Source organism: Fragaria vesca, linkage group LG1 (genome assembly GCF_000184155.1).
Source record: "Fragaria vesca subsp. vesca linkage group LG1, FraVesHawaii_1.0, whole genome shotgun sequence".
NCBI lineage: Eukaryota > Viridiplantae > Streptophyta > Magnoliopsida > Rosales > Rosaceae > Fragaria > Fragaria vesca.
Window position 1 is genome coordinate 7916763 of NC_020491.1, and position 12259 is coordinate 7929021.

The following is a 12259-nucleotide window of genomic DNA, read 5'->3' on the forward strand; positions in this document are numbered from 1 at the left end:
TTTCTAGTGAAATTAAACTCGGCGCTGATATTGCTGATACTGATCTTCCGTTTCGAACCAAAAACAAAAGTCATTGTAGTCAAGGACCTGTAATCAATTCATCGCCCTCCTGCAAACTGAAACCGACGGTCACAAAATTGATTCATGCATATAAATAGCAACGTCTACAAGAGGTAAAACTGCTGAGGCTCATCTGACTGTTTAAACTGTACTATTCAATCAGATGTCAAATAAAACAATGCCCTCAATACGCACTTCATGCCCTTTTCTATTGTTACACTCTACAATAAATCATGGGTTGACCGACGATGCCCGGAATGAATGTTATCATTCTCTGTCTCTTCGTGACTGAGTCGTGTTGTTGTACTTTACATTTTCTGGACGATGTGGAGTATGAAAGGTTCATTTTTACTAAAAGAATTCAAGATTTACCGTGATAGCACCCCTCCATCTTTTGTGTGGAGACAAGCAGCTGTAGCAGCCAGTTTTTAGTGCAAAGAATTGTCTACGAAATTTCATTCTGCCGTCAAGTGAATGAGAATCTTGAGAAAAGAGAGGTGGCAGATCCTGAAGCATCACTTGCTGGGCTAGGAGGGACATCTGCAGATGCGCGGTATGCTTGTTGACACTTCTGGATCTGCATTATAATGCATAAATTAGAATGCAATTCACAGTCAGAACCCTTGAAAGTTTCATCGACTTGATTTCTTTTACAACAGATTTTACAAGCTACAACAGGGAACCCTGAATAATGAGATTTGGGGACTCGTGCCATCAGTGTAAGGAGATGCATCCCATCTTCATGGCCGGAAACTATATCAAATGTATACGTGTCCCACTGGCCTACACTAGGGAAGTCATTATACATAAAGACATAATAAACCAGTAATAACATGATTAACATCAGCATTGTTGCCAGTGATAATCTTGCCTGTATGATTTATATATCTTTATATGGTGCAGTCTCTGTCTGAAGCAAGTACAGCTAGTTGAAACCTATTTTCTAATAACTTCCAGAGCATCTAATAATATCATGTCATAGAAATATAACTGCATCAAGTAGGAGATAAGAATTTCACCTCTTCCGGACTAAATTGAAGGAGCATACCAACTACAGGTAATAAAGCCTCCACTTCACCTATTTGGGCAAACAAAAATTATGAGAATATTGAAACATTACTCACATCTCACTAGATGCTTATTTATATACAGATTAAACTAATTTTCCTTTTATAAATTATACATACCTGTTTCAAGAAGCTTTAAGATAACATTTTTCAAGTAAGTCATATCTACTCCTTCCCTCTTCTGTGATCTTTCCATGTTGCGAAGCTCAGTCTTCAACATCGTTTCCTACATGTGTCACAAAATTCAAACAATCAAAACTTCTATCGACTCCCATCGTTCAATTGCTGAAGCCATTCATCAGCATTTTCATTACAGATATGAAAACTTCATATTAAACTTTGATGGTCCCTCATTCTACAGTTTCTTACAACTTTAAGAAGGAAATGTAATTAACTAAAGCCAACCAAGCCTAATGGGTTAAGATCATTAAACATTGAGGTTTCTTGTACCTGTTGGCTATGCAGACGATTTTCACGCTCCAGCTCCTCAATTTCCTCCTGATTTTAAATAATAATCATGTATAAGAGAATTGGACAGCAGCTTAGTAGTAAACAAGATGAGGAGGGATTACACACTTGAAGCGCTAAAATGTGCCTCTGTGACTGTGCGAGCTCTTCCTCTCTTTGCGCTTGTTGCCTTGCCAAAATCTGAGTTTACATTAATTCAGTTCATGAGTATCACACCAGCACCAAACTATGGAAGAAGATACAAACATATAAATGACAATAGCTCATATAGCTATGCTCATAGACAGATCTTAAAAACTTAGTCAGATATATTATAAATTTCACCACTTTAGACAATCATACCATATCAGTGAGATACGATGAGTGAACTTTGCGCCAACTTAGCAACTATTGCACGATGAGGAAATATGACATGATAAATGGGGTTACCGAATTTAAACCAACCTTTGCTTCTACAGATTACCAGTATGGTCAATGTTCTTTATTCTGATTACCATATAGAATACCTAGATATTCTAATTTGATCAAATTCAATTATCTGATTCAGAGATTACGATAGTAAATCTCTAGCATGACTCCCGTGCTAAACTGGGTTTAACAAAATACTTAGTTTTCACTTTTTTCATGGAAAGACATGAAAGTAGAAATGGAAATTTAGGCATTGTAACCACAATTTTACACAGCAAGATAAACAGACAGAAATAATGATTACCAGAATCTGCTGTTCTAAAGCTGAGGTGCTTAAATTTGGTGCATCCTGTTTATACATGCCTGATATTGTCCAGAAAAGAATATGTTAGAATTCCACCATGCATCGTGGTTATAAGTTACAACCACCATAAATCCAGTATTTGCGCTCAGCCTGTTTACCTGTGTTATAATTATCATTACGATCAACCTGAGATATATATACAAAATGTCAGGACAAAGGATAACAAGTATGGGGAAAAAAAGCAAAATTGGGTAATCAGGGTAAAGTTACTGGAAAGAAAATGGAACCTACCTGTGGTCTTGACTCCAAAGATTGATGAAGATTCTTATTTTCATCTACAAGTCTAGAAATTTCTCTGTCCTTTTCCTCCGTCATTCTATCAGCAAGGTCCCGAAATGAACTGTGCTCTTCCTGCAAATCATGAACACAATTAAGTGAAAAATAACAAACATTTGTATTAGAGGCTGAAAGAGCAGGAAGAATGCAAATACCTTCAATTTTTTATACCGTAATTTGAGGTCTTCCAATTCTTTTTTTATGTCGTCTCCAGAAGATGCTTCACTTTGAGCTCTTAATGTTTCACATCTTGCTGAAAATATAAAAATAAAAATAAAGAATCACTCCAGTGATAACTTTAAACAAAATAAGCAGTCGAGTTGACAAACACATGAAAAACAGAAAAGAAACATTATAAGAAACACTATTTGAAAGTAGATTAGCACAAGGATATTACCGCGCCATGTTTCTTCCAAATTAGTAAGGTTAACTTCCCATGCTTGTATGGCAGATCGGTGATGGGCATTAGTAGACTCAAGCTTTTTTTCTAAGCTTTTGATCTCCTCCATGGTACTGTTAAGAGCTGCATCTCTGTAAAGAGCGTGGCACATAATGATCAAGATCAATTGCTTGACACTTGACAGATGTATATTACATAGTGAAGAATTTCATATACAATGATGGGTCGCATTCGTATATTAATAATACCCATTTTTTGGCCTACTAGTTATAGCTCGGGAGAAGAATGTTCTATATTAACAAAAAAGTAATGACTAGATTAGAAGATCTCTGATGAAGGAATTTACTTCATATTAAACAAACTCAAAAATAATATTACCTTTCTGCAAGTTCTTTATTATAATTAGTCAAGGCATCCTGAAGATCCTGGAGAGCCTTATCTCTTTCAGCACTCAGAGACGAAACTTCTTTTTCAGCCTCCTACAGGACAAAATGTATATTATTAAAAGTGAATGGAAAGACCAGGGCAGTTCAATATATCCTCATGCTACAAAAATAGAGATCAATTTCAAACACGTACTTTTAGTGCTTCCTCAAGAGCTGTAACTTGCTCAGAGTCTTTAGCTGCAGCTAGATCTGCATCCTTCTTTTGGAGAAGTGCATGAGCACGTACTTTGTAAGAAGAAAATTCACTTTTAAGGCAGTTGATCTGCAGGATATAATAGGTAGAACAGTAAGGACAGAAGAAAGATTAAATGTATAAAACTTCACCTTCAACAAAATCAAGATTTCAAGAATACTTCAGAAAAATCATGGGCCTTGTTAAAGCTTAAAGGTATGCAATTTGGAGAGCATGATTCAAAGGAATACTCAAGTGGCAATGGCTGTCAACTCTGATAATGATGATCTAGCGGAATTGAGAGTAAAATTTATACCTCCTCCTTGGCAGTTGCAAGTTCAGCATCTCTTGCATCAAGCATTCGGGTTTGTGCAGATACCTCCGATTCCAGCTGACCTGCCCAATAGCAAGACACACCAATATAAGTAACTCTCATTTGGTTACTTCAATTTCATACACACACACCTAAATAGATGAATATCTTTCAAGAAAAAAAACAATTATACTTCTCATTTTGGCTACTTCAATTTCAGCACATATCCGATTGCTCTCAGCAACTTCCAGCTTCGTTTTCAGTCCCCTAGAGGCAGCTTCCCAGCTCTCCTTTTCTTTCTCCTGAACAAATTAACATATTTAGAATCAAATTTAGAAGCAGTAAGAAGTAAATGACCTGTAATCTAAACGAAGGCAAGGCTTACAATGATTTATAAAAAAGAAATAAATTCATACATGCTCATGTTTCAGGTGAGCAAGCTCTCCTTTTATAGATTCTGCAGCAGCTCTAAGCCTTACTGCCTCACCCGTGGATGCTGCTTCCATCTCTGCAATCTTCGACTCTTTCTCAGCAACTAGCATCTGGAGAATTACAATCATTTACCAGTCTGATTAATTGAAAAATCCAGACACATCGCAGTGTGGCTTGTGCTGAACAATTACTAAAGTGGCAAAAATATAAGATAAAGAAGCCAGTAATCCATTTCAGAAAGGCAACCTCTTCAGCTCTAGAATATTATGTTTAAAATACCTTTCTCATATCAATACAGAGCTACAAATGAAAGGAGCTGGAGACTCAAAGCATAAGTTCACTTGTTTTGGTTTTGCAATTAAAAATTATGCCAACTTGCTCCAAAGCAGACTCATAAACGAGAAGGTTGCCTTGAACTTGATCTAACTATGGGCATAGTATTGTTGAATAAAAGTGCGTTAGAAGGTCATAAAAATAACAAAATTTATAGCATGAAAGGACAAGGAAGAGGTTTAAAAGGTTATTTTGATTTCAAGGACTGTACATGCTGATTACTGGTGTATTGGACTGAAATGGCTACCAACCAATACAATGCCACTTAAGTGTACGCTTGAAAATGGAATAAGATCATTAATCAACTCTCACCTGCAGTGAAGAAATAGTTTCAGTTGCTTTATTTCTCTCGGATGACACATCAGCAAGTTGTGCTTCCAAACTCTCCAAATTCTAAAAGGGTAGAGAGGAACTACGTTATGATTCCTTTATGGTCACAAAACTAGGGAATGTAAGGAAAAATTTATTATATGCAAATGGAACCAAAATTGAGGTCTGTGAACACAAAAACACCTTCTGGTGTTTAGCAGAGAGTTCAGCTATTGAAGCTTGTCTTTTTTCTTCAGCAGCCTGAAGCAAACCTCGCATATCATCCAACATCTGAGACAACACAAATTAAAAATGTCTGTATAAGTCTTTATACCTTCTTTTATCAATAAATATATCATTTAGATTATTATCAACTTTCTTGCTGGGTTAATCTACAACTTTCGGATATATAATATTTTAGCTGCTTGAATTTATCATAACAACACCGATCCCGTAAGATTAAAGATGAATAGAGAGAGTGGTGCTTCCAAATTATTATCCCACTTATCATGTTTTTAATTGTGAGTATCAGACTTTGCTCATGCAGCCCCCAGGATTGTGCAATTACAATTAAACAGGACAGCCGAACAATAAGTTGCATAAGCATTTGTGATATTAATATAAACCTAATGTCTAAATGTAACAGATATGCAGGAAAATGTATATAGGCAATACACATGGATTGTACACTAAGCACAAATCAAAACATCTTTTGACCCAAAAACAAAAAAAACAAATGAAAACATCTGGACAGAAAGCAAAATGCATGATAGGTTATCTACAAGAATATGCAACGAATATCTTGATCTATTGAAAATAAAGTTTTGAAAGCAGAAACTGAATTGCTCAAAGGATGTGTATAGACATTCCTACCTGATCCTTCTCCGAAATTGTATGTTGTAGTGCCTCGATAGCACTCTCTTTTGGTTGCAACGAATTTCGCAATTCCTCCAGGTTGTCTCTTAGTCTGATAGGCAGCATAATTGAAGTTAATATAAGAAATTATCAGAATAATTATACAATCTCAACAAGTGCACAAATTGGTCATAATTGGCGGTTAACTGTATATTACTTATTGTTTGCACTTCTTAATTGTTGCCTCTCAGCATCAATGGCTTTCAGTGCGTCGTTTGCTTGTTGCCTGGTTTTGTCAAGCTCTTGCTGCAATGCTGTCTGTTGGGATAATGCTCGTTCAGCTCTTTCATTTACTTCGCGAAATCGAGCCTCAAGGTCATCTTTCTCCTGAAAACATTATCGTATTCAACCAACAAACTCAATTTCCACTTAAAACGAAAGTTTCCCTTTCATACTTTCTCTACACACACAAGATATTTACCTTCTGAACATCTTGAATACGCTGCTTTGCTCGTTTGTGAAGCCTGGTGAACTTCGAGTCGAGATCAGAGTACTTCTCCTCACGCTCTTTAATTTCTTGATCCAATTTCTGTTGAGCTACACAATTCAACACACAATGCAACACATTTAGACCCCTAAACATAAACTCCGCAAATTCACAGCCAAATAGCTACAATATCCCACAGAAACTACACACTATGCTACACATTCAGACTCCTAAACATGATCTCGCAAATTTGCAGTCATTATCTACAATATCACACACCAACTACACACATTTACAAACCAAGAGTCACAATATAACCTTCGGCTAGCTTTGCAGCGAGGTCCTGCGCTCTCGAATCAGCTTCCAAGTGTTCTTCTCTCAAGTGCTTCAGAGCCACTTCAGCCGCAGCTCGTGTTTGCTTCTCTTCCTCAAGCTGAGCACTCAACGACTCAACACTCCGCCGGAGCTGCTCAACCTCTTCGGAATCACCACCGCCGCCGCCGCCGCCTTCCTCCACACTCGGTTCCTCTTGCTTCAAGCTCTGAAATCCTTCAATTTGGGATTTGAGGAATTCGTTCTGGAATTTGAGCTCCGTCACCATCTGCACAAGCTGATCATGAGCATCGCCCGAGCTTCCATTCTCCACCGCGAGATCTCCATTGCTATCGCCTCCGCGCTTCCGCGGTTTCGAAGTCTCCTCCATTTGAGTAGCCGCCGCCTCGGTCTCTTCGGACATTGCTAACGCTTCGTCCAATACAACTCCAACCTGAACCTGAGAGACGTAGAAATTCAATCTCATACTCAATTTGCGGATCTCATCAGATCATTAGAAGCAAACGAGTGTGTACCTTTTGGGAAGAGCTGGAGGATTGAAGATCGGTCAAGCGAAGCTCTCTGGTTATTCGCCGGCGGAGATGGAGAGATCGGTGGCGGTGAGGCTCCGGCTGTGGAGGTGAAAAGGCTAAAGCGAAGCTGCAGGGCGGGACTTTAGAAACGTCGTCGTCTGAGCTTTTGTGTCTGCTATAACGGTGGTTACGGTGGACATGATGGATGCCTCCGTCAAATTTTACGTTTTTCACTTTTTGTTAAGGGTGTTTAGGTCATTGACTTTTAAAATGTTACTGTTTGAGATGGTAAGTAGTAACATTTTTTGGGCACATGTAAAAGTTGTTACTGTTCTGAACAGTAAAACAATCAATCCCTAGCTCGCAAATTTACATGATATCTTCATTCCACACGGCCATAAATCATCAGATTCAATTCACAAATGACCAGTTATTGCGAACTTAGCGATAGAGAGAAACATATAAATAATCCAAAATTGACGACAACTGACCGTGCGATTTGAATTTCATCATCTAACCCGTTTTAGACATGATGTTTTTTTTGCTTTAATCATCTTCTTTTTTTTGTTCTTTAATCCACTAATCTGTATACAAGTAAATTCCTTATTTTCTTATAATACACCAGTATTTCAGTTGCTTTAAGTAAGAAAATCAGATAGCTAATGCAGTAAAGCTGATAAAGAGTAAATTGATCACCCACCAATAGTTCAACTAAAATGAGCTACTGTTGCTTCTTGGATATCAATGTTTCCTGATACATTCAATATAGCAAGGCTATATTACAAGAGCACAACAGGTAAAAGCTTCATCTTTTCATCTGATCTGGGGTCGATCTTTCTGCAACACGGCTACTTCATCATCTCACCATGACAATAATATGGCGGGAAACAGAGAAGAATATCAGGAGCTTAGTTAAAAATCTCCCGTTTACTGGTATGAGGACCTCACCATCAGCAAAGATAGCAGAAGAGTGAAAATGGTTAATGAAATTCTAAGATACAAGCTGTGATACAGCATGTCATTTTCCGCTCCAAAGACCACAAATTGCCATCATATTAGCAATTTTAGCAGTGGAGATCTACCCTACCTAAGTCTCTCAAGTGCTCCCATCACTATTCTCTGGAGCAGGCCCTCCTAAAATATCATACAAAGTGAGTTTTCCAGACCAGTAAAAGTTACGGCATCAATATTTCACCCCAAACAAAGAAAAAGGAAAGAAAAGCAAAATACACTAACCAGAAGATCTTGCATCTCTGAAATTAACAGCTACATTTTCAAAAAATTCTTTGGTAGCATCTGCATATTCATAGCAACAATCCCAGTAGTTAAGAGACATGAATTGAACCAAACGAAGGAACAATTTTAAGAGAGGACAGACAAACTGACAGCATTCAACCAACATTAAAATCACATGGTTTAAGAGAGATTTCTTTGGCAGCTATCATTTTTCAACCAACTATCCTAATAATAAATGAAACTAAAGAATCCTAGACATTTTGCCAGTCCAAGTGATCCTCAAAAACATAGATATAGAATGTGAAGCTGATTTTGGTGTAATACAGCTTTCATACATGTCAAAATGATCATGCATTGGTTTCAAGCATTTTGACTTGTTGGCTTATCAGAACTTCCTAGCTAGAAATGAATTAAACAAAAACAAGACTTGGACACTATATACATCCCCTGCTCATATAACATACCATGCTTCATGGTTAGTGAAGGATCTTTTTCGTCTACATATCCAATCACCTTTGATGGTATTCCTGCCACCATGCTTGAGAACAAGAGAAAGATATGTCACTTTCAAAAGATTGAAAATAAACAAAAATTGACTTATTCATTAAGCATCAATATGCTGAAAATCAGAAATTATTTTCTACCTGTGTGGAGGGACATCTTTAAGCACAAGGGAACAAGCAGCTATCATTGCTCCTCGACCTATTTTTATATTCCCAAGTATAGTTGCACTGGCTCCTATCAGTGCACCTTCACCTATTTTTGGATGACGGTCACCAATTTCTTTACCAGTTCCCCCCAAAGTTACACCCTGTTGAAACACAGTTCTTTGTTATCAACATGTACCGTTCACAACGGAGTCCAAAAAATGATACAGAGACGAATAATGAAAAGAACTTGCCTGCATCAGTGAAACTCTGTTTCCTATAACAGCAGTTTCACCAATAACAACACCAGTGCCATGATCCAACAATACTCCCTCTCCAATGTTTGAAGCTACAGAAAAGGCATCAAAGAGAAATCATGGTAAATGTTAGATATATATCAAAAACAGAGGTCCTATGTATCTCTCATAGAGCAATTTCTACAGACAAAATCACTTTTCAGGAAAAGGACTGAGTTCTGTGCATAAATCTTCAACTACTTCTGAATTCACTAAAATATTAACTTACCAGGGTGAATGTCCACTCCAAACACCTACAATACAAATGTTTTAAGGTTAGAAGGATAAGAGAAAACCATAAACCTCTATAACAGTTAGTACTTAGTAAGTACTACTCATTCAGGATCAACCAAATAGAAAACTACCTCACTAACTCGGCTTTGTAAAGCCAGGGCCAATACTTTGCGTCCCCGAGTCCACAGTGAATGAGCTACTCGATATACTTGCAGAGCATGGTAACCCTGAAAAAGTTAAGTTCCAACATTAGAGTTGCAAAATGTATTATATCAGGAACTCAGATTATGTGTTTAAACATACACTGAAATTTAGTCGTTTTCTTTGATAAGACAGAAATTTCTAATAAGTTTCATTTGTCTTTTTTTTTGGTCGAAGTTTCATTTGTCTGATATCATAAATAGTTAACAAAACAAGAGCAAAATACCTTGAGATACAACAGAGCCGAACAGTAAGACAAACAAGCTGGATCCCGTTCCTTAAACGCCTGAGCAAACAGTTTTCCAACACAAGTCAATGACAATATAACAAAGTTTCCATCACAAGCACACAAACTCCACATCATCTCTCTCGGTACAGATTCAGCACGTACCTGCACGTCTAGCCGAACAGATCGCTGAATGTCTCTGTCATGCATCATTACATCAGAGAATATATCCATCAACTGAGTAGCCAGCAGCGTCGCGTTTTGCAATCTATTTGCAATAACAAACGCCAACGCCTGCTCTAAACATTCATGCGCCAAGATGCTCGCATACAAGAAGCTACTCAAAATTGGCTCCTTCTCTGCCTACAATGTTCAGAACCATAAAATACATCAAAAGATAAAAAAGAGAGTAATCTTTGTTAGAAACGGTACATGCAATACAGAGCCAAAAATACTTTCCCATACTTTATCCCGAAAATAGAAATTAAAGCATTAAACTTTCTCCCATTAAAGTAATCACTCAATAGTGCTCAAAGTATCAAAATTTATTAGTTCTGTGTTCTGACCAAGTCAAGTCTAGTTGGGTGTGCTTCCTAACGCGAAGCTGTCCAAATAATCAGACAGACACTAGCAGCAATGCATAGTTAGAGATTTCACATGCACAGACGGATTAACTTCTGAACCGAGGAATCCTGACACTTCTCAAAAGAAAATGTAACTACTTAATTACATAGAAAAACAAAATTGCTAATCTAAATATGTACCTCCAACTTGGCCTCTTCCCTGACGGCGTCCCAAATCGGGTCGCCCGAACTGTCAGCGACAACAACCGGGTCGGGTTCGGGTTTCGGAATCCCCAATGCGTACACTGGAAAAACCTTTTCCAACCTGTACGCGGCGGACTCGGAGTCGAAAAACCCGGGCTCCTCCTCCACCTCCTCTTCCTCCCTCAGCGACAAACGCTCAGAAAGCATTTTGGGCAGCGCGACCCAGCTCTCGTCGGTCACGCAGGCCATGATAGAGAGAGAGATTGACAAATGAAGCTAGCCTTTGCTGGTGGAAGAGGGTCTCATATAGAGAAGTGTGTATGTTCGATACAAAATATAGAGTAAAGGCGGGTAACGTGGTGTGGTTTGTTTCTGGGGTGGCGCAGAGTGGGGTGTGGTCCTCGTGTTTCTGGATGAAACCGCTGCTTTTCGACGTTTCGATTGTGGAAGATAGAGACGCGGGGGCTTCTGATAAGAGAAGAAGAGAAAGGGGGACCTGGGGAAAGGGCGCATATCTGGTGGTGTTGCTTCTTCCCCCTTTTAAAGCCATTGGTTTTTACTTTTGAAGCCCTTGGATTTTGGTTTTGAAAGCTTTTGGATATTGTATTTTAAAGTCACAGGTAAATTACCATTGAGGGTTAGCAAGAATGGTAATTTAAGTGAAATTTGCACCAAGTTCAAGCCTTTACATTTATAAGTCCCTTATTGATATGATGTTATGTACTTGAGGGATCCGGCTTCTCTGCTTGCACGAAGCAGAGCTTGGATCTGTTTGGATATCATTCATAGGTCGACACGTCATCTATAAGTAATCGAACGGATGATAATCAAAAAACCCTAAAAGACTATTCTTCTCTACCACACCAAATAATACGCAATTTCAACATAATTTTCTTGGTCTTTTTCTGGCTTTCTCTTCTCTGATCTGGATGCATGATCTACATATGTAAGATATGGAAATGATAATCATCATAATCAAAGCATCATCATCATCATATGTTGAACCTCTGGGTTCAATTTGAATGAAGCAACAACCACCCAAATTCAATTATACCCAAATCAGATCACCCAAATTCAGTATCGATGCAAATATGGAATCGAAACTAATCTGGTATAAATGACCAAGTACCAAAACCGAATCCTCGTCTAAATTTTAAGTCTCAAGTACCAAATACCGATTCCGGTGAGAGTGAAAGAGGTCATAAACGAGGAGCAGAAGAGACAACCATACACCCAAACCCGATCCATTTTTTATCCACGTCGTCCTTATATTTCAACTCTTTTCCGGTGACCCCAGATCGTTTATGTGGGCGTCGTACGAACACTACCGCCATCGGGTGCCATATTCGCTAACGGACTTGACAGGAGCTACGAGAGAGAGAGAGAGAGAGAGAGAGAGAGAGAGAGAGAGAGAGTG

At 38.3% G+C, this 12259-nt stretch overlaps 2 protein-coding genes across 2 annotated transcripts; both read right to left on the reverse strand.

Moving 5' to 3' along the window:
- Positions 1-71: 71 nt before the first annotated feature.
- Positions 72-7368, reverse strand: LOC101302866 (protein GRIP-like). Its single transcript, XM_004287690.1, has 22 exons — positions 7239-7368; positions 6709-7162; positions 6385-6500; positions 6121-6290; positions 5922-6015; positions 5253-5339; positions 5052-5132; positions 4391-4516; positions 4168-4276; positions 3978-4057; positions 3623-3751; positions 3422-3522; positions 3041-3174; positions 2799-2896; positions 2599-2718; positions 2466-2493; positions 2308-2366; positions 1704-1775; positions 1578-1625; positions 1248-1353; positions 1080-1138; positions 72-637 (listed from the first exon to the last, which is right to left on the reverse strand). Exons 2-22 carry the CDS (start codon positions 7124-7126, stop codon positions 527-529), a joined length of 2346 nt encoding a protein of 781 aa, XP_004287738.1. The 5' UTR covers positions 7127-7162; positions 7239-7368; the 3' UTR covers positions 72-526.
- Positions 7369-7899: 531 nt separating this feature from the next.
- On the reverse strand, positions 7900-11335 carry LOC101303156 (serine acetyltransferase 4-like). Its single transcript, XM_004287691.1, has 10 exons — positions 10840-11335; positions 10241-10438; positions 10076-10135; positions 9780-9875; positions 9644-9668; positions 9373-9467; positions 9116-9282; positions 8936-9009; positions 8472-8531; positions 7900-8369 (listed from the first exon to the last, which is right to left on the reverse strand). Exons 1-10 carry the CDS (start codon positions 11089-11091, stop codon positions 8332-8334), a joined length of 1065 nt encoding a protein of 354 aa, XP_004287739.1. The 5' UTR covers positions 11092-11335; the 3' UTR covers positions 7900-8331.
- Between the last annotated feature and the right edge of the window lie 924 nt (positions 11336-12259).

What these genes read in the sequence shown, in the direction of transcription:
- LOC101303156 (XM_004287691.1), bottom strand. Translation starts at nt 11,091, where the DNA reads ATGGCCTGCGTGACCGACGAGAGCTGGGTCGCGCTGCCCAAAATGCTT. An exon ending in TACAAAGCCGAGTTAGTGAG is followed by an intron (nt 9,669 to 9,779) that starts GTAGTTTTCTAT and finishes TTTGTATTGTAG; the next exon opens with GTGTTTGGAGTGGACATTCA. An exon ending in TTCACTAACCATGAAGCATG is followed by an intron (nt 8,532 to 8,935) that starts GTATGTTATATG and finishes ATGAATATGCAG; the next exon opens with ATGCTACCAAAGAATTTTTT.
- LOC101302866 (XM_004287690.1), bottom strand. Translation starts at nt 7,126, where the DNA reads ATGTCCGAAGAGACCGAGGCGGCGGCTACTCAAATGGAGGAGACTTCG. An exon ending in AAACTATTTCTTCACTGCAG is followed by an intron (nt 4,517 to 5,051) that starts GTGAGAGTTGAT and finishes GTAATTCTCCAG; the next exon opens with ATGCTAGTTGCTGAGAAAGA. An exon ending in TACGGTATAAAAAATTGAAG is followed by an intron (nt 2,719 to 2,798) that starts GTATTTGCATTC and finishes CATGATTTGCAG; the next exon opens with GAAGAGCACAGTTCATTTCG.